The sequence below is a fragment of the Salvelinus sp. IW2-2015 genome, linkage group LG30 (genome assembly GCF_002910315.2).
Source record: "Salvelinus sp. IW2-2015 linkage group LG30, ASM291031v2, whole genome shotgun sequence".
Classification (NCBI taxonomy): domain Eukaryota; kingdom Metazoa; phylum Chordata; class Actinopteri; order Salmoniformes; family Salmonidae; genus Salvelinus; species Salvelinus sp. IW2-2015.
Window position 1 is genome coordinate 19,298,140 of NC_036869.1, and position 21,004 is coordinate 19,319,143.

General features: G+C 42.6%; 1 protein-coding gene and 1 long non-coding RNA gene across 2 annotated transcripts; both read right to left on the reverse strand.

The window, feature by feature from the left end:
- Positions 1-1,175: 1,175 nt before the first annotated feature.
- LOC111954853 (neuronal pentraxin-1-like) lies at positions 1,176-12,241 on the reverse strand. Its single transcript, XM_070436131.1, has 6 exons — positions 11,103-12,241; positions 9,150-9,447; positions 8,745-8,903; positions 8,346-8,596; positions 4,922-5,101; positions 1,176-4,024 (listed from the first exon to the last, which is right to left on the reverse strand). Exons 1-6 carry the CDS (start codon positions 11,844-11,846, stop codon positions 3,815-3,817), a joined length of 1,842 nt encoding a protein of 613 aa, XP_070292232.1. The 5' UTR covers positions 11,847-12,241; the 3' UTR covers positions 1,176-3,814.
- Positions 12,242-13,578: 1,337 nt separating this feature from the next.
- Positions 13,579-20,735, reverse strand: LOC111955385 (uncharacterized). The gene is made up of 3 exons (XR_002876109.2): positions 20,642-20,735; positions 14,179-14,318; positions 13,579-13,864 (listed from the first exon to the last, which is right to left on the reverse strand). It is a non-coding gene; the product is annotated as an uncharacterized lncRNA (long non-coding RNA).
- Between the last annotated feature and the right edge of the window lie 269 nt (positions 20,736-21,004).

Here is a 21,004-nt window from a genome sequence, read left to right on the forward strand (position 1 = left end):
GTATCTAGGCCATAACGGAACGCAATGTACAGCCCCCAAGACTTCTATTCAAATGCCCTCCGTGCTTAGATAACTACTATTGTTTTAAAATGCGTTGCTTATCTATACCTTGACAACTACAGTGTTGCCAGACATTCCCCTTCTCCTCAATAATCCATGGTAATATCTGCTTCCACCGACGCGATTTAGGGGCTATGTTTTGCTTTCAAGCGGACCCATTTCTAGGCTGTGTGAGAGTCTTGTTTTGGCAACTGATAATCCCCAGTTATTTAAGACCGGCAGCCACAGGATTTGAATTCTTCCAACTGCACGCGCCCCCTGCACTCTTATCAGCTCTGTTCTCAACACAGGCAAATATCGAGGCATACACAATTCCTGGGGGGTTTGAAAGTACTATTCAACAAAAACATAGTGTACAGATCCGAGGCTAAGTTACTATTGTGATTTAATACAGGCTACAGCTGTAGATTAGGCCCTGTAGCATTGCTATTGCTGCTGCATATTCCAAACCTAGCCTATATCGTGCCCAAGCTTTGCCAAAACTAAACGTATTTTCGTATCATACTTTGTTTTTCTAATCCGGTAGATATGTGATTTCAACTGCTGATCGCTGCTTTAAAAGCATACAAAACAAAGCCGCAGCATTCTGACTTTGACTTGTGTTGGGTCTTTAAGCTGTCATGACGATATAGGCTACTGAACATACAGAACACCCTCCAAAGGCAACTAACACCCTCTTGTGGCAAACAAGGTGGACTCACTGAAGAATTATAATCATGAGTCATGCTGCTGTTTCCTTTGTGTGTAGCCCCCACCCATTACCCCTTTGGTGTTTACAGATCTGTAAAGGGACTGGATAAGTGTAAGCAATATAGCAGTAGCTGCCCTTCACAGTATGCTCCATGTTGGGAATTTTTACCCTGTGATGGCTGGTGTGGGTGCAAGCTTTTGCTCCATCCAAGCAGTAACACATCCGATTCTACTAATCACAGTTTTAACAAACATTATTCGTCTTCATTCACTGCTTTAATTAGGAGGGTTTCTGCTTGACTGGAGCAAAAGCTTGGACCAACACCAGCCTTTGTGGGGTAAGACTGACCACCAATGAAAGAAATTACATGAAATATCCGTTCATGAAATATGCAATACTATTTACCAGAGTTAGTCCATTTATTTCTTACGATTCATCTTATAATTTTGGCTTACATACACAGGAAAGGGACTTTTGAACAAATACACAGACATGAATAAATAAAAGATTGTTCAATATTTACAGACAAGAAAAACTAATCTATTGAGAATTTCTTTATATACAGATAAAATGTATACCAAAGGCGAGATTATACAAACTTTATGGAAGCAACATAGATTCTGATGGTGAAACTGCATTCAATGCTATGTTTAAACTGAATTTTATCCAATTGTATTAGCATTCATTAATCAATCATCTTTTTTCAATGTAATGAATTAGAAACATACACACAAAATGTTGGGAAACATTACATTCATTTAGCCCACTATCAGGAAAATAAACTGGAGCATGGGGTTTTTAATGCTCATCTTGGCATTATAAACTCTTATAAAACAATCCAGACCACTATGTCCTCTCACAAAGGTGCATTAACAAATATTTACAAACATACTGTAATGGTTGTAATGATTATTAGCAACAAGGGGCTATGTCCAGCCAAGGTCTGTACTATCACCATGGCAACAACAGACCCGTTTACCAAAGATTTTTTATAACTAGCCCAAGATAGACCAGAGCATTTTATTTTCAATGGGAGCAAATTAATCATAGTGGGCAGAACAAGCAAGAATATGGGCAGAACCAAGCACGAGCTAGCGAGCTCCTATTGGCGAATTCTAGTATTTATTTGCATATTTACATTAGGGAATGTCTACTTTGTGAAGTGTGCGTGTGCAACAACTCAATTAGCCCTTGCACTCCTTCTAAACAACACCATTTTTTGAAACTTTTGGCAAAGGGTAAAGTTTACAAGACGTTGTCCACTCTGTTACAGATTACAGAGAACTGTATTGAGATTAAATGTTTCATCGAGGAAAGAATTTGCAAAATGTCAGCCAAAATCCATCTTGCTCCATCTTCTCCCAATGCCAGCCACTGGGCTTCCTCTCATCACCATATTTGGTAGTGAGTGGAAACAGCAACCGGATGCTTCACATTTATACATCCGGTGAAATATCTGTCTCATTGTACTATCTGTGCTTAGACAATCCGAACTTAATACACTGAAATGGGGGTAAGTAAACTAATAAAATAAAATACATTCCTCATTTGTATGCTTTACAGACAGATAAGGGATGGCCATATACACTGAAAGGATAGACAAGGAAAGGATGTGTTGTGTACAATAAGTTGTACTTACCAAAAATGTAATGGTGTGTATTTGTTTATGCAATTTCACAGTTGATATTCAATACATAGGCTATATTTTTCAGATTTGTATAAGCATTTTTACATGCATTAAAAACATAAGACCCGACTAATAAAAAGCAACAGATTTTTAGAGCATTACAACATTACATTTTTGTTTCCAAGCTGTTTTGAGTGCATGTGCGTGCGTGCATGTGCGTGCGTGCATGTGTGTGCGTGTGTGAATTTAGCCTATTTGAGAGCATGTGTATGCTACTGACAGCACGGAAATAGTCTGGATCTGGATCAGAGCTCTTCTTGTCAGGTAAATCCCACTGTAAGCCACAGGTTACCATGGAGATGTCAGCGTTACCTTAGAACTCTTGACAGCCAGTTAACCTGTATTTATGCGGGCACCTGTCTACAAGTCAGACTTGACAATGTCAACTCTGCTGTTGCATAAAAACTGGCAGCCATTTCAGACAACACTGATAGAAATACAWGTCGAAACCAAACCCACAAGTTTTGCTGTGTTAAAACAGACATTCCAGCTTACAAAATGTCCCCTTTTTAACTTTTTTTTTTTTTTAAACACACGTACTTACAAAAATATGTTTTCGCAAACAGACAAAGCAAACTCCTTTAACCAAAAGCAGAGCACCATCAGCTATTTGTAGATCTAAGTTCCTGTGAAAAATCCAGTGGAATGTTGATCAGTTGCATGTGTGTACAACACAGTAGTAGAAAATAGGCCTCTAAAATCTCTGGTAGAGATGGGACAGGCTAAAAGCCTAAAAACAACATCCCTAGATGAGCTCCTCCATCTTCATGTACAAAAAATACAACGTAATCCCTCATATTCAATCATCAAATCTTTATCAATGTCTTCCAACTCATACACTTACCATCTGCATGGCTCTGTTTTCAGTGCCTTTAGGTTGTTCATTCCATACTGTCCAAAGTCGGTTTATGAGCATTCTACCTCAGTGCTTTCCTTTTAATCACTGGTATCATCCTGCTCACCAGTCAAAAACAGAAAGACGAACAAATAACATCTGGAGTATTGTGACTTTGAGAACCATATCCAGGCGTAATACATCCCAGATTATTATTTTTTTGATTCTTAGAACACCTAACTGATGAAGGGCTTTGCTGGGGCAAACATGGATGGACCCATCTAGAGACAGGGAATCCTATTGGATCTCGGGAGCAGCGGTAGTCATGACCATTCGGTTAAATCCAGCCTTTGCTCTTTTAAAGTCCTCTCAGTTCCTCGGCCCAGCGAGGGGGAAGGCAGAACGGAGAGGAAATAGATGGCAAAAATAGCAGAATGTCTCTGCAGCGTAGCGCACAGAGCCCTGTTGCCCGTACAGCTGGTTGACTGACATCATGCGCTTGGTGATCAGACATTTTTAATGAGGCAGAGTGGGGTAGTGCTTAGTGGCAGGGGTCGAAGGGGTATTTGGTGACCCCACCGTGAAGCTCAACCACTGCCTCTGTCCAGGAGATGAGGTCACCGGCCATGTGACCACCACAGGAAGCCTGGCTGTAGATTTCATTGGGCGTGAGAACGCGGGACCACAACTGGAGGTCTGACATTTCGCCCACGAAGGACTGGGTGGCGTCAAATCGGCCACCTAGGGCGTCCTGTTAGGAAAGCACAGCATTATTATTAAGAGTAAAGGCCCACAAAACATGAACAAGAACAATCTATCCCACAGTAAACGATGAAGACGCAATTATTTAAACAGATGTATTTGAGTTTGCTATCTTTTATTCCTTTAAAACAAGGTTGGTTAGTCACCAACAATGTTCTAAAACTAGGCAGTTCAGATCAATCAACCTTTGTTCTTAAACCTTCTCATGACCTAGTGTCATGTTAAGGTTAGGCTTAAGGGGAAGGTTTAACTAACATGCTAAGTAGCAAAAAAGTAGTTGCAAAATTGCTAATTAGCTAAAATGCTAAAGTTGTGCATGAGATTCTAACACGCAACCTTTGGGTTGCTATACGTTTGCATTATATGCCCACCCATCCCCTATCCACCCCTACTAACCACCCTACTTTCGTTTTAGCCTTAAGTGAACTTCTGTCTAATGTAACCATACATATCATAATAATTTGTCCCAGATTTACATTTACTATCTTACGTCTAATCTATGAGACCAGGCTGGACTCTCTTGTCTAGAGCGACTTACAGTTCTTACATTCATCTTTAGATAGCTAAATGAGACAACCACATATCACAGTCACCAATGTACTGATTTCCAAGCTTAGTTTTTGGCAAAGGCCTGTGTCTTCTCAGGACACAACTAGACGATAATCAGCTTTMACATGATTGTATTAACAGCTTTTTGTGTTTGCAAATCCTAAAATGAGCAAACACACAGTGTAAGTGTGACAAGTAATTCCCTGCTGGCAACATTTTGTGTCAGCTGTGGGATCCAGTACTGCTGTTTAGAAATGTACGGTTCCTACCCCAGCTTTTATATGTTCTTCAGAACTTTGAGTATGCAAATTCATAGAAATAAAACGTATAGATGTACCTGTTCCTGGCCCAGAATAAAGACTCCACCAGGCTTGATGGGATGCCACGCAGATAGGTTCTCTCCAGATCCCCTTTTTACACCATCCTGGAAGGCCTCCCAATGCCCATCGTGTGTCGACCATGTCACGCACAGATGTTGCCACTTCCCATCCGTCATTGCCATGGGCAATGTCACTGCCTGTGCAAAAAATAAATAATTAGAGGCAATGGCATGATTAACTAATTGCATGATTGGCTAATTGATTGATTGGCTCAATCCGAAGAGTAAACAAAAGATTTCTGTGAGTAAAAAGAGCAAAGTCACTGCCTGTTCGGAGAAAGAGAGATTATTACCGGTTTAATTGACTGTCACAGAACAGGATGTTAGTGTCATTGTCTTGGGCGTTTAGAAAAATGACACCATCAGAAGGTCAATTAAACACAAATGTTGTCGTTTTTTAGGGAGATATTTTGTAAAAGATTTGCCAGGTTTTGTGAATAGGTCCAAATGGCCATCGCATTTCAATTAGTGAGCTTTCTTTTCTTTTGTGTCATATCCTTCAGGTGCCATAGCTAGGCATCTCCCAGGTTTAACCACCAAATCCCCTCTTGTCTGGGAGAAACCCTGACTCATGCTGACGTATGGGCCCAGACCATGTGTCTATCCCCGTGTCCACCCTCTCATTAGACGTCTCTTCACATGACTGTGCTAGGTAAGCTGCTTGCCCTTTGCCCTCTGTGGTCTTATGCCATTAGGGAGGATGATTGATGAAGACAGAGCCACTGTCTCTCAGGGGGCAAGACTAGGTGAGAGCAGGATCCAGGTGAACTGTAACTGTCACAACTGCCTCCTGCCTCGCTCCTTGAGGACAGGAGATAAATCAAATTCCGGTGCCTGATCGGATGAGAGTGGAGTCACCTGACACTGAGGTGTGAGCTTGCTTGCCTTGAGGTGATTGATTTTCCACTTGTGCTGCCAATGGGGCAACTGACTGATAACATAAGYGTCGTCTTACTTAAAATTTTGATTMAAAATGGCGAAACACTCCTTTCTAAATGGTATCAAATCAAATCAAACTTTATTTGTCACGTGCGCTGAATACAACAGGTGTAGACCTTACAGTGAAATGCTTACTTACAGGCTCTAACCAATAGTGCAAAAAAGGTATTAGGTAAACAATCGGTAAGTAAAGAAATAAAACAACAGTAAAAAGACAGGCTATATACAGTAGCGAGGCTATAAAAGTAGCGAGGCTACATACAGACACCGGTTAGTCAGGCTGATTGAGGTATTATGTACATGTAGATATGGTTAAAGTGACTATGCATATATGATGAACAGAGAGTAGCAGTGGCGTAAACGAGGGGTTGGCGGGTGGTGGGTGGCGGGACACAATGCAGATTGCCCAGTTAGCCAATGTGCGGGAGCACTGGTTGGTCGGCCCAGCTGAGGTAGTATGTACATGAATGTATAGTTAAAGTGACTATGCATATATGATAAACAGAGAGTAGCAGTAGCGTAAAAAGAGGGGTTGTGGGGGGGGGTGCACACAATGCAATAGTCCGGGTAGCCATTTGATTACCTGTTCAGTAGTCTTATGGCTTGGGGGTAAAAACTGTTGAGAAGCATTTTTGTCCTAGACTTGGAACTCCGGTACCACTTGCCATGCGATAGTAGAGAGAACAGTCTATGACTGGGGTGGCTGKGGTCTTTGACAATTTTTAGGGCCGTCCTCTGACACCGCCTGGTGTAGAGGTCCTGGATGTCAGGCAGCTTAGCCCCAGTGATGTACTGGGCCGTACGCACTACCCTCTGTTGTGCCTTGCGGTCAGAGGCCGAGCAATTGCCGTACCAGGCAGTGATGCAACCAGTCAGGATGCTCTYGATGTTGCAGCTGTAAAACCTTTTGAGGATCTCAGGACCCATGCCAAATCTTTTTAGTTTCCTGAGGGGGAATAGGCTTTGTCGTGCCCTCTTCAYGACTGTCTTGGTGTGTTTGGACMATTCTAGTTTGTTGTTGATGTRGACACCAAGGAACTTGAAGCTCTCAACCTGCTCCACAACAGCCCCGTCGATGAGAATGSGGGTGCGCTCGGGTCCTCCTTTTCCTGTAGTCCACAATCATCTCCTTAGTCTTGGTTACGTTGAGGGATAGGTTGTTATTCTGGCACCACCTGGCAAGGTCTCTGACCTCCTCCCTAAAGGCGGTCTCATCGTTGTCAGTGATCAGGCCGACCACTGTTGTGTCGTCTGCAAACTTAATGATGGTGTTGGAGTCGTGCCTGGCCATGCAGTCGTGGGTGAACAGGGAGTACAGGAGGGGACTGAGCACGCACCCCTGTGGAGCTCCAGTGTTGAGAATCAGCGTGGCAGATGTGTTGCTACATACCCTCACCACCTGGGGACGGCCCGTCAGGAAGTCCAGGATCCAGTTGCAGAGGGAGGTGTTTAGTACCAGGATCCTTAGCTTAGTGATGAGCTTTGAGGGTACTATGGTGTTGAACGCTGAGCTGTAGTCAATGAGTAGCATTCTCACATAAGTGTTCCTTTTGTCCCAGGTGGGAAAGGGCAGTGTGGAGTGCAATAGAGATTGCATCATCTGTGGATCTGTTTGGGCGGTATGCAAATTGGAGTGGGTCTAGGGTTTCTGGGATAATGGTGTTGATGTGAGCCATTACCAACCTTTAAAGCACTTCATGGCTACGGACGTGAGTGCTACGGGTCAGTAGTCATTTAGGCAGGTTGCCTTTGTGTTCTTGGGCACAGGGACTATGGTGKTCTGTTTGAAACATGTTGGTATTACAGACTCAGTCAGGGATATGTTGAAAATGTCAGTGAAGACACCTGCCAGTTGGTCAGCACATGCCCGAGCACACGTCCTGGTAATCCATTTGGCCCTGCAGCCTTGTGTATGTTGACCTGTTTCTAGGTCTTACTCACGTCGGCTACGGAGAGCGTGATCACACAGTCGTCCGGAACTGCTGATGCTCTCATGCACGCTTCAGTGATGCTTGCCTCGAAGCGAGCATAGAAGTGATTTAGCTCGCCTGGTAGGCTCGTGTCACTGGGCAGCTCGCGGCTGTGCTTCCCTTTGTAGTCTGTAATAGTTTGCAAGCCCTGCCACATAAGACGAGCGTCGGTGCCGGTGTAGTATGATTTGATGGTTCGTCGCAGGGCATAGCAGGATTTCTTGTAAGCTTCCGGGTTAGAGTCCCGCACCTTGAAAGCGGCAGCTCTACCCTTTAGCTCAGTGCGAATGTTGCCTGTAATCCATGGCTTCTGGTTGGGGTATGTAACTACAGTCATTGTATGACACATCACAGTAGGAAACATTATAGTAGGAGAGTGTATGTATGTAAGAAGTGAGGGCAAAGATATCTTCACAAATTGGTCACTAGGGGCACAACGTGAAAGTATGTAAAATAATCAATCATGCTCTTACCTTGTCGTTGACCAGTAGTTCCATGGGGTTGTTGCCCCATTCGATCAGAACCAGTTCGTTGGCCTGTCCCGGGACAGAGTAGGAGAAGGGAGTGCCGAGGCCAGGCCCTGATCCCCCTTTTATCCAGAGGCAGACGGTGAGGGCGAAGATTTCGTTGAGTAGGGTCCTCTTTATTTTTCCATATATGTAGTTAGTGCGCATAGGGAAGCCAATCTGGAAAGCATCCGGACTCTTTGGCTTTTTCCGGGTACCTGTTGGGATACAAGACAGCAAAATATGAGCAATATGAGCAACAGCTGATACTGAGTATCTGTACCTGCAAATACAACTCGGCATGCATGATATAACTCGGAAAATAGTAAACAGTATCAAAGTGGGTTATTATCAGAGTTTCAATACCAGGGTCAGTGTTCCTGTGGTTAAGGTGGCTCAGCACAGTTTCAAGCTTGTTATGTCCACGGCCAAGAGGTCTTGGAGCCGGCGGCTTGCTGTTGTAGGATGGACGAGGATGATGGCCATGGTCGTCGTTGCCATGGTGACCATCGTCACTGTGATCGTTTCCATGGTGGTCATCGTGAAGATCATCATGGTGGTCATCGTGGTGAAGGTCATGATGGTCATCATGGTGTTCGCCATGACGGTCGTTGTCATGGTCATCATGGTGATCGTCATTGTGGTCTGTATGGTGGGTGTCATGGCGGCCGTGGCTACGATCATAATGGCGGTCATAGTGTCGGTCATGGTGACTGTTTTGACGGTTGTTGTGGCGGTTGTTGTGGCGGGTGGGGGTGGGGGTGTGGGTCTCGTGGTGGTCATCATGGTGATCGTCGTGGTGACTGGGTCCATGGTGGTCATCGTGGTGGTCATCGTGTCGATCATCATGGTGGTCATCGTGGTGGTCGTCATGATGGTCATCGTGGTGGTCGTCATGGTGGTCATCGTGGTGGTCGTCATGGTGGTCATCGTGGTGGTCGTCATGGTGACCATAATCATGCCCACCATGCCCACCATAGTGATTGTTGAGCTGCTTCTCAAGTGCATTGATTTTGCGTTGCAGGAGGTCTCTCAGTGAGCTTGAATAGGAGCTGGAGGAATTCCTGGCCTGGAGAAAGAGAGAAAATTATTAATAGTTACAATAGGAAATGTTTGCAAGCCTTATTATTAGTCCATGTGCTTGGTTATTCAAACTTTGTGTAGCAAACTAGAATATCAGTTGGAATTTATTTCCATAATATGACTTTTTTTGTATTTGTTTACCCCTTTTTCTCCCCAATTTCGTGATATCCAATTGGTAGTTACAGTCTTTTCCCATCGCTGCAACTCCCGTACAGACTCGGGAGAGGTAAAGGTCGAGAGCCAAGCGTTCTCTGAAACACGACCCTGCCAAGCCACACTGCTTCTTGACACACTGCTTGCTTAACCCGGAAGCCAGCCGCATCAATGTGTCAGAGGAAACACTGTACAGCTGGCGACCGAAGTCAGCGTGCATGCGCCAAGGAGTTTCTAGAGSGCGATGGGACAAGGACATCCCAGCTGGCCAAACCCTCCCCTGATCCAGACGACGCTGGGCCGATCGTGTGCCGCCTCATGGGTCTCCCGGTCCCGGCCGGCTGCGACACAGCTCGGGATCGAACCCGGATCTGTAGTGATGCCTCTAGTACTGCGATGCAGTGCCTTAGACAGTTGAGCCACTTGGGAGGCCAATCTCAGCTGAACTGTCTTTGTCTAACACCCTCAAGACATTTGGTAACACTTTCTATAAACCATCAGTGTTATTAAGTGTTACTACTGCTTGTATAGGATATATGCCACTGTGATGTCTTATAGCACGTTTTTTTGGTAACACTTTATTTTTTAGAGCCTGACCGATATATATAGTTTCATTATTCAGTAAATGGGATGGAAAAAAGTGAATCTGAACACTAGCGCCCATTCTCATTTTCATTATTGTCACAATGTAAGAAATCAACATTTGAAGAAATTTCTTGGACTATTACTCTTTTGGATGGAAATTTAGAAGAACTTGGTGTGGAAAAATGTAACTTTTTAATTTCCCTGTTGTAAAAAACTAAATCGGCAGATATATTGGTGTTGGTAAGTTTTGTCCCACAAAATATCTGAATCGTTATCGGACCCCAAAGAAAACATATAGGTTGGTCTCTACTTTCTATGAACCACCGGTGTTATTAAGTGTTAGTAGTACTTGTATAGGATATACGCCTATAGCATGTCTTATAGTAAGTCTTACAATTCCTTATAGAGTGCTAGAATCACTTTAAGAAAATGGGTGAGAAACAGAATCAATTAGAACCCAAAAAAATTCTTTCAGAATCTCTAAAATGTTGGTCAATTAAGTTGGATTTTGTATATACAGGAACGTCCTTGATGCATGGGAAAATAAAACGTTGGTTGTTAGTGTCAATGTTCATATCATACAATCACTCAACAAGACCATCTCCTAGGCTTCGTGAATTCCCATGGGATCAGTGCAATATATCCTCTAGGGTGAGAGTCAGGATAATTAACTAATCAACTTAGGTCTTCCTACGCATGCACATGGATGGAGCTTGGGCTGTAGGCCACTGATATCCTCACAGCGTGAGAGAAAGCTGGAGCACCCTTTGTCGTGCTTCATTTCAGGTCAGTAGCGAGACACAGGGCCCCGTAGTGACGCATAAGATAACCTAAATGCACACAAAGGGCCAATAAGCTTCCTATCCCTCTTCCTACTCATCCTTTGTTGTTGTTCCCACTGACCTGCAGGTTCTCTAGCCTCTCCTTGAGTGTCTGGAGCGTTTTCCTAGTTTTCTCAGGGGAGAAGGCCCCATGCTTGCTCCCAGCGTTGTCCTTCCCTCGGTGGTGTGGGTCCGATCGATGTCCATTGTTCAGTGGATAGTGGGGATCCCCATGGTGGTCAGCATCATGGTAGGCGTGGTGCGAGCTCGGGTGATGGGTGTTGAGACGCGGGGGTCCATGGTGGTTGTCGTGATGGTCATCGTGATGACCCACCCCCCGTCCAAAGCCCTCACAGAGGGTCAGCTTGGCAGTCAGTTCCCTGATCGTCTCCCGCTGGTCTAAGATGGTCTCCTTTTGCCGCACCAGGCTCTCGCGAAGGTGCAGGATGGTGGATTTGGCCTCGTCTGATATTCCTATCCCCATTCCCATCGACCTCCTGCCGTTACCATTGGGCGCCCCTGCAGCAGGTCCATGATGCCCATTACTGCTGGGTCTGTCGTGGGCAGGTCCGTGTGCTGCCCCGCCTGGTGTGAAGCAGCTGGGGTCTGCATCCGCTGGAATCGGGGTACAAACAAACTTTGGCTGGACTCCATAGTCATAGTCTAATCCCGGCAAACTAACAACAGCCATTGAGGAAGATATGAGAGTATAAAGGAGTAGAGAAAAAAGAGGCAAAGAGGGTAGGATGAAACCTGGGAGTACTCCACTCCAACGCATTTTCCCTTTAGGCAAAAGCATCAGGGTTGGGATGGCGTTGTCGGCCATATTTTCGTTCTCTCYTGTCAAGGGAGACTGTCCTTCCACGCTTTATTTTTGGTGAGATGAATACCACGAGTAGAGGTCATTTGGGGCGGATGGCAAGCTGATTTGACACATGGCAAAACAGTCCAAAATCCCCTGTCCAACAGGGTAAATTCCTTCAAGAAGTGTTCCAACATGCAGGACCTTGTGCCAAAGCCGTTAGTGCTTCATCACTGTGCCACCATGCAGACTGGCTCCATAACAGGACAAATGGGTGTTGACGTGTCCTTCTCCTCTGATCAGGGAAGAGGGGTCTGCCTCCAGGTGATMCCTCGTGGCACAGCGTGCCTCCTGTGTTCGGCAGCCAAAATAATCCCTTTATCGCCGGCTTCTATCTATCCGTGAGGGCCAATGGTGCTTCCATCTGGAAGGAAAAGACAAAGGCGATAAGTCATAAATGTCATTGGCACTTAAAAGCTTAATTGGAAATACTTTTTTTAAGTCTTGGGAAATGCTATCACTTCAGTGAATAGACAACAACWGCAACATGATCAGAAGTACATTGATATACTGAACAGTACAGAGCAATAGGATGGCGATGACAGAACTCGAGCAGAGCAGCGGTGGGGAGTAATGGAGCTAGGGTCATAAACAATTAAACTACAATTATTTAGTCAATCAGTCACCGCTATTGGTTTTCAAYGAGCCAGCAATGGCCTTCAGTGAATGATGCCAACAGCTGAGAACCCCCCAGGGCAGTGTAATCAGATTACAAGGCAGCCAGCAGGATGCAGTTAATGAATGATGGTTTTCATTTTAATGTGGGCAGGCAGGCAGTTTACTATGCAGGGCTAGGAGGTTATTCATAGTGGAACAAGAGGGGGACAGTTGTGCGAGACAAGGGGCTATCACCAAAGAATCTATATCAAAAGAGCCGCAAATAATGCCAGTGTGATTGAGGAGGTGTGTACAGACTMRGATACAGTAGCACCGTRGCCCTGAGTTACAATGTACAGTAATGGAAAGAACTGCTCTTGGCCCTGGGATATAGTAGAATGTTGTTTATGCATATGTTTATCTGGGGAATGGCATTTACTGACCTATTACGCAAAGTTAGCATTGTTAGCATTAATATATATGTTATTCCTAATCAGAGAATGTCGTCCATCAAACCACCTAAATGACTTCAGCAAACATTCTAAGAGTAGGTATAAGGCCTCAATTAATCCAGCAGTTCCTGAATAGGAGGTCAGACAGAAAGTGAGGCAAAACCAGGAGAAGGTAACAGAGAGCTCAAGGACACTTTCTTATAAGCCTCTTACCCATTTCCCTTGGCTATCGTCAATTCACCACGCCTTCCGATAGACCTATTTCTTCTTCAAATATAATCCCAGTCCTATATTTTGATGAGATTAATACATACAATATAAATTTGTCAATGTCAAGTTGGCAATTCTTTATATCAGCAAGCTATATTATGTGTTTAACTATTTTCCTTACTGTAAATTTACAGCAGTAAGGAAAATAGTGTTGTAACATACATCTCTGCTGTAAAGCAAAATTACAGTATTAAGTTTGGTGCCTGTATAATGCTGTAAATGTCGTAAAATTCTCCCTAAAATCTAAAGGTAAGAAAAATAATACATTTGTAAATAAAATACATTTATTCAAATTGGTAAAAACATTAACAAATCAACAACAGAATTGACAATATAAGTAAGAATTGTTAACACATATGTAACCAAATACGATCATCAATACAACACTAATTTAAAAACTATATTGTGTGGTGGAGAGAGTGAGACAAAGAGAGAGAGGAAGATGAAGTTAATTGTACCCAAGATGGAGATTGGGTACAATCCTAGATCCATGGTCATCAGGGCAACTATTCGGGGTAAGGGGGTTTAGAGGCGCTGAAACRCACAACGGGACAGTTTGGACTGGAGAGCAGCTAGGAGAGAGAAGTCAGCGCAGCATCAGGTGTTCCTCATGGGGCTCCGTAACAATCATCCTCAGTTCTGATTCGTCAGCTCTTCTCACCCCTAGGACAAGCATAGAAAAATGAAGAATAGAATGAGAGGCAGAGAGCACCAGAGCTGTTACTCTGTGGGTAAAAAGATAGGTGACAAGGGACATATCAAGCCGGTGTCGTGTGTGTCACAGGAGGTTGGTGACACATTAATTGGAGATGACGGGCTCATGGCTGGAGCGGAATCAGTGGAATGGTATCAAATACACCAAATACATGGTCTCCATGTGTTTGATGCCATTCCACTAACTCTGTTCCAGCCATTATTATGAGCCGTCCTCCCCTCAGCAGCCTCCACTGGTGTGTGTGGGTGTGTACTGTACTTACCTCACTAGAGGTCTTCATTCAAACTCAGTGAGCTCTTGGAAGAATGGGGCAAGGTAGGGGTTGAAAACAGCTGGCTTCCTCTAGGCCACCTTGTCACTTTGTCCCATCTTCAGGATTCATCATCTTGGGTTGATTCCAACCTGTACAGCCATATATCTAATTTAGTTTATGAAATCAATTGAGGTATTGAACAAATACAAATACGACAGCTAGATACACCTACCTCAAACCCTAGCTAACTAATACAACATTGCTATAGTCTACACAATACCACAGATGATTTTACCAGACTCAAACCATTTTCCTTTATTTCTGTACCATCTAATGTTTGTATACTACTGGTAAAGTGAACAGGTTTAGCTAATACTGTAACATTATGGAACAATGTTGTTGAGAGGTTGTACGGACACGGACGTATCACACGGTTGTGACAGCTAAGGAGGACTTGGTCCCGGTGTTGTTGCCATTCATGCTCTTCCCCCTAGAGTAGACTGTATCACGGTGACATCTAGATGGCTACCAATATTCGTTATTTCTTGTGTAGGCTGCTATCCTACTTGAAATCTAAAATATATATTTTTTAAATTGGCCACGTTACTAGCTACCGCCGGCGACACTGTGATAGAGCTGCCCAGTGGAAGCACCTTAGGTCGGCAGGCACCTCGACACAACACCGGTGCACTGGTCATTCTCATTGGCTTTAGCGGCTGAGGCTCGTGAGTAGTTTAACAGACCTCTACGTGGTTTGTGTTAAATGCTGCATGTCAATCCTGGRAAAAAACGCTGTGCCGGTAATATGGGTCATATCCAATGGTCATATCTTTTTAATTGCTAGAAATAAGCCGTATTCTTTGTAGTAATGTTGAAAACATAATGGTCCCAAAATCTGCACTCAGTTTATTCTCTATGGCATTCAGAAGCTGCAGTACAGCGAAGCCCATCATCACAACAATTATTATCTGGGTAATTTATTTTGTAGGTCGCACAGCAAAATATTTACAAAGCAATTTAGAGCAGACTGAAATGGCTTGTGTCAACTTGAGCTAGCTAACTAGCTAGCTAAGTTAGCTAAAAAAAAAATGCAGTAATTCCACGTTGGCTAGCAATAAAATTACTTAGAAATAAGTCAACGTACAGTACCTACCCAGTAGTTGCTGAACATTTTCTTCCACTTCACAGCAGCTTCAAAAATACATTTAATAAAATAGTCTGATGTTCATKTGTCTCACCGGACAGCATGAGGCTAGCGCCTGAAACTGATAATTTGAATCTACAGTAGGCATAAGCTATTACAATAAAGAAATACAGTATGTTTGAGTAATTTTTACAGGAGGTGTCCAATTACTGTTAACAGTATTTTGTTCAGCATTTTACCCATTATGCAGTGCAATCTACAGCATTAATGCTGTAAAATAGATTTACAGTATTTTACTGTGCATTCTACAATGTTTTACTATTGAAATTACAGAAAAGTCTTAGTCTAGTGAGAGATTCTGGTAATTGCTCAGATTTTCAATTTATCCAGAGTCAGAAGAACTCGTGGATACCATTTTTATGTCTCAGATTGCAGCCTAAATAAATGCTTCAGAGTTCAAGCAACAGACACATCTCAACATCAACTGTTCAGAGGAAGCTGCGTGAATCAGGCCTTCATGGTCGAATTGCTGCAAAGAAACCACTACTAAAGGACACCAATAATAAGAAGAGTCTTGCTTGGGCCAAGAAACACGTGCAATGGACATTAGACTGGTGGAAATCTGTCCTTGGGCTGATAAGTTACATTATTTTATTTTTGGTTCCAACCGCCATGTCTTTGTGAGATGCAGAGTAGGTGAACGGAGGATCTCCACATGTGTGGTTCCCACTGTGAAGCATGGAGGAGGAGGTGTGATGGTGTGGGGGTGCTTTGCTGGTGATTTATTTAGAATTTAAGGCACACTTAACCAGCATGGCTACCACAGAATTCTGCAGCAATAYGCTATCCCATCTGGTTTACACTTAGTGGGACTATCATTTGTTTTTCAACAGGACAATGACCCAACACACCTCCAGGCTGTGTAAGGGCTATTTGACCAAGAAGGAGAGTGATAGAGTGCTGCATCAGATGACTTGGCCTCTACAATCACCCGACCTCAACCTGATTGAGATGGTTTGGGATGAATGGGACAGCAGAGTGAAGGAAAAGCAGCCAACAAGTGCTCAGCATATGTGGGAACTCCTTCAAGACTGTTGGAAAAGCATTCCAGGTTAAGCTGGTTGAGAGAATGCCAAGACTCTTGGAAAAGAATTCCAGGTGAAGCTGGTTGAGAGAATGCCAAGAGTTTGCAAAGCTGTCATCAATGCAAAGATTCTACTTTGAAGAATCTAAAATCTAAAATATTTTTTTATTTGTTTAACACTTTTTTGGTTACTACATGATTCCATATGTGTTATTTCATATTTTTTATGTATTCACTATTATTCTACAATGTAGAAAATAGTAAAAATTAAGAAAAACCCTTGAATGAGTAGGTGTGTCCAAACTTTTGACTGGTACTGTAAATTCAGAGCCATCATAAAGGACATAATTTTTAGATTAGTCTTACCAAGTCTTGCTCAAATCATCATTATCATATGTTTCTACTTCTTTGCACCTTTCTGCTTCACTGCTCCTTTATAGAGCAATTACAGTAACATTGATACTTCCTATAGGTTATAAGTCATCTGTTAGCTGCCTTTAAAGGAACACTTCGGGAACACTTTTGGCAACGAGGCCCTTCATCTACTTCCCCAGAGTCAGATGAACTCATGGATACCATTTTTATATCTGTGTCCAGTATGAAGGAAGTTAGAGGTAGTTACGCGAGCCAATGCTAACTAGCGCAATGACTGGAAGTCTATGGGTATCTGCTAGCATGCAAGCAGATACCATAGACTTCTGGTCGTTATGCTAATGATATTTTGCAATTGTGCTAACGCTAGTTAGTAAATTCCTTCAAACTGTACGCAGAGACATAAAAATGACATCCACGTGTTCATCTGACTCTGGGGCAGTAGGTAAAGGGCCTCATTGGCAAAATCCTGAAGTATCCCTTTAATAAGTCAATGGAATGACAAAATGTCATTGTTTTGGGCGATTACCTACGCACAAAGAATCTTCCCAAGCCTTGGCAAGTCAAAGTCTTCTGACCCGGAGGGACTTTCCTCCTCTAAAGGTTGACTTACTAATAGGATTCCGAGGATTAATACCTGATGGTAGGGCAGAGGATTGGCCCTGGCCTGCTCACACCAGAAAGTCAAAGCATCGTTATCACATGGGTCAGAGAAGCTGGGCCAGTCTACAGGCCACAAGCCAATTCAGGCCAGACGTGGGTTGACGTCTCCATATGCCCTGTCCTGTTGCTTTTAAGAAGCTTTTCCTCCCCGTGCCCTGCTGTGCTTGATTCATGCCCCACGTCATGCGTATTGAACATGGCTGATTGGCATGTAAACTTGGCACAGTGATTCCCCCTGTTGCTTGAACGAGACTAATGAAAGTCTGTGATCAATTAGAAAGAGTAGAGAGGAGACAAGGGTTAACCTTGATGCAATATATAGAATATGCTAGCATATAACTGTTCACAGAGTATTTGCAAATATTTGCACTCCACAAATAATGTCATAGAATACGTGTTCAGTATACTGTAGGTGCTAAGAATGGTACACAATTTCCTTTAACCTAAATCTAAATTAAAGTTTTAAAATTGTACAATATATCACTTCATGGGTTTGTATCATATCATATATTATATCATGGGTATATACTTAGCACATTAACTGTGTAGAAATAGAAATAAAACCTTAAAACCTTTTGCTCTCAACACTTAAAGGACAATTCTGCCACTTTTCAACCTCATATTCATCATCTCCAGCACCAAACCAGTGTCTGCATATGTGAAACAACTTGTTTCTATGATCTGCAGTTAAAAAGTCCCCCCCAAAATGCTTCTCTGTGACATCACAGGGCAGGATTAAARGTTTTTAAAAAACAGTGATTATCAAAACCTGCAACAAGTTTCTACTCCAAGGGAGGGTATTTTCTTGCTCCCCATGTCACCGCAAATCTCAGTTTTTGAAAGTCACTGTTTTTAAAATGTTTKAACTTTTGATTGTCATTTTTTACTTTATATTTTTTTCTACAAAACTTACAAATGTGCCATGTTCACATGTTGACACTTCTATTGTGCTGGAGATAATGAAAATGGGTTTGAAAAGTGGTGGAGTTGCCCTTTAACACGTACAGTGTGGCTCTTATTCATTCTCTGGGCACCTGTGCCATACCCCTCTGTGCTACAATTACAGTGTACCACCACAGACTGCTCCATCCATGTAATTACTAAAACACAGTCTAAGTGGGACCCATGCTGTTTCCAACAAGTGTTTTGTTAACTGGAGTTTTTAAAAATGAGTAACAGGAACATGTGATCAACAGACCCTTCATTTTGGCTTGTTAAACATGCTTGCTGATAACACTTCATATAAATAGGCTGAGCCATGTTAACCTCACTGCAAGGGTTAACGCAAAGGTCTAAACGTTGTGCCCGACTTAACCTCAACCATGACACGATGTGACATTTACCGCTGGGCAGCTACRGTATCAGGATCCTGCAGGACAGGTGTCTCCTGTACAACTGTATACCATGCCTTCAAAAACTCCAAGTGTGTTAAGAATAAAACACAGACACTTATTCTGACCATAGATTAGTTGAAGCAGCAGAAGAGCCAATGTTTCATTATAATCCACAGAGGACAGGAAATGATCTAAAATAATGACTGTTTCCTTTCAATCTTTCGTTCTAAAATAACTTGTGAAATGCAGTATTCTTATGACCAATAACAAATATCTGCAACAAATAAATAATTGGTTCTGTGTCACCGGAATTAAGTAGAGATGCCAAATATTTGAAGTTGCCAAACGTGGGCCTGGGTCAAAGGTCATGTCATGACCTCGACACAAGCATGTGGCCACAACCCCATCCAGAGAACAGCTGAAAGAAGTCATTGGACTGAGAAATATGCCTATAGTGGTGAATATTCCCGTTAACACAACCAAGGTGATCGTCTGACTTCAAACTCTAAGTTCCCATTGACTCTGTAAACTAGCACTATCCAAACCCGACTTGGCACAGTGGAAGTGTTTATGTACTGGGGAAATACCTTGTTATCCAACTATTTCGGACAAATTCTCTATTCAGTGTCGCTAGTCAATCATCATGTTGTGATATAGCATTACACTTTTAGAAAAAAGGGTTTCAAAAGGGTTCTTCTTCTTGACATTTCAATCTACTTCTCTATTCTATATCTGTAACGGCTGTCAATGTCGTTCTCCTCCTCAGACGAGGAGGAGCATGGATCGGACCAAGATGCGGAGTAGGAGGTATTCATGATTTTAATGGCAAACCAACAAACACTACAAATAAACAAAACAACAAACGTGACTAACCTGCAACAGTCCTGTGTGGCCCAAACGCTAACACAGGAAACAAACACCCACAAAACACCAGTGAAACCCTGGCTGCCTTAGTATGACTCTCAATCAGAGACAAACGATACACACCTGTCTCTAATTGAGAATCATACCAGGCCGAACACAAAACCCAACATAGAAATAGAAAACATAGACTGCCCACCCAACACTCACGCCCTGACCAATAAAGACATACAAAACAAGAGAAAACAGGTCAGGAACGTGACAATATCTAGTGAAGCGTAATCACAATACCACAGTATGAACTTCAGAAAATATGCAGTTAACAAACAAGATTTCAGAAATGACCATACATGTTGAAAATGAAAAAATTACCAATAGTAATAAATAATACATCATCCTAATCCCAATGCAGCTTGAAAACAAACATGCACAATTGCAGCAATACATTTGGTTACTCCAAAGGAATTATTTTATTCCTAAATAAGCAGTCGCAAATTATCTATTAGTACGACTTAGTTTGACGTGACAATTTCAGATCATGCCCCTATATACTAAAGTTGAAATAGCACATTTGATCCTATGGAAAATCTGTCTATTGTAGAATTGATTTACATGAAAAAACATTTACCTATTTCAAGTGACATATTATAGGCATTCGTAGAATTCCAGGTGAAGTGTCTTGACAATTACTAACACTCTTCTACAGTGAGTGAGATCAATAAAAGCTATGCCTACAAATTTGAGCACATTGTTTTATACTACCTTTTTCTTCTGAATCCAAGACTTCACCAGAGAGTAAGAACAGCACCCTACAACTTGAGACATTTACTTTCAATCAGAAAGACTCAACTCTCTGTTTCTAAAATACAGTTATAGCCAGGCTCTCAACCGTTTGGACAAAGCAAAGCAGATTATCCTGAAGGTAATCCAAAATACCTTTTTAGATTTGTATATAAAAAAAAGTGCAACCATCAAGGAGTAATAAGTGTTTTTAGGGTGAATAMATTTTCTTACCTGATCACAAGCTACAGTCCCAAGCTGGTTAGTCCATCCCCAAACACTGATCAGATTGAAAAGGATTTGCGCTAGGARGATAATTTTAACTCTCTCTTCCTCTCCCTCTCTCTCTCACCCCTTTGTTTAAATATCCCTCCACTCCTACAGGTTCTCACGGTCAACCATTTTCTTGATTCATCTTGGCTTTCTTTTACAGACATCCATATGTACCCTTTCTCAGGTTCTGTTTATTTCCCTACATAGCTTTGGACACACCTTTGCCCAAGAACACCCAAGCATTCCATTTGTCTGAGTATAACACAGATGTTTATGAGCATATATTTACAATATGTAATACACACAGTTGAAGTCGGAAGTTTA

Excerpts from the sequence above, each read along its gene's own strand:
- LOC111954853 (XM_070436131.1), bottom strand. The coding sequence starts at position 11,846 with ATGGCCGACAACGCCATCCCAACCCTGATGCTTTTGCCTAAAGGGAAA. Across the intron at positions 9,448-11,102 it reads AGAGGCTAGAGAACCTGCAG|GCCAGGAATTCCTCCAGCTC; the intron begins GTCAGTGGGAAC and ends CTCTTTCTCCAG. Across the intron at positions 8,597-8,744 it reads CCACAGGAACACTGACCCTG|GTACCCGGAAAAAGCCAAAG; the intron begins GTATTGAAACTC and ends GTATCCCAACAG.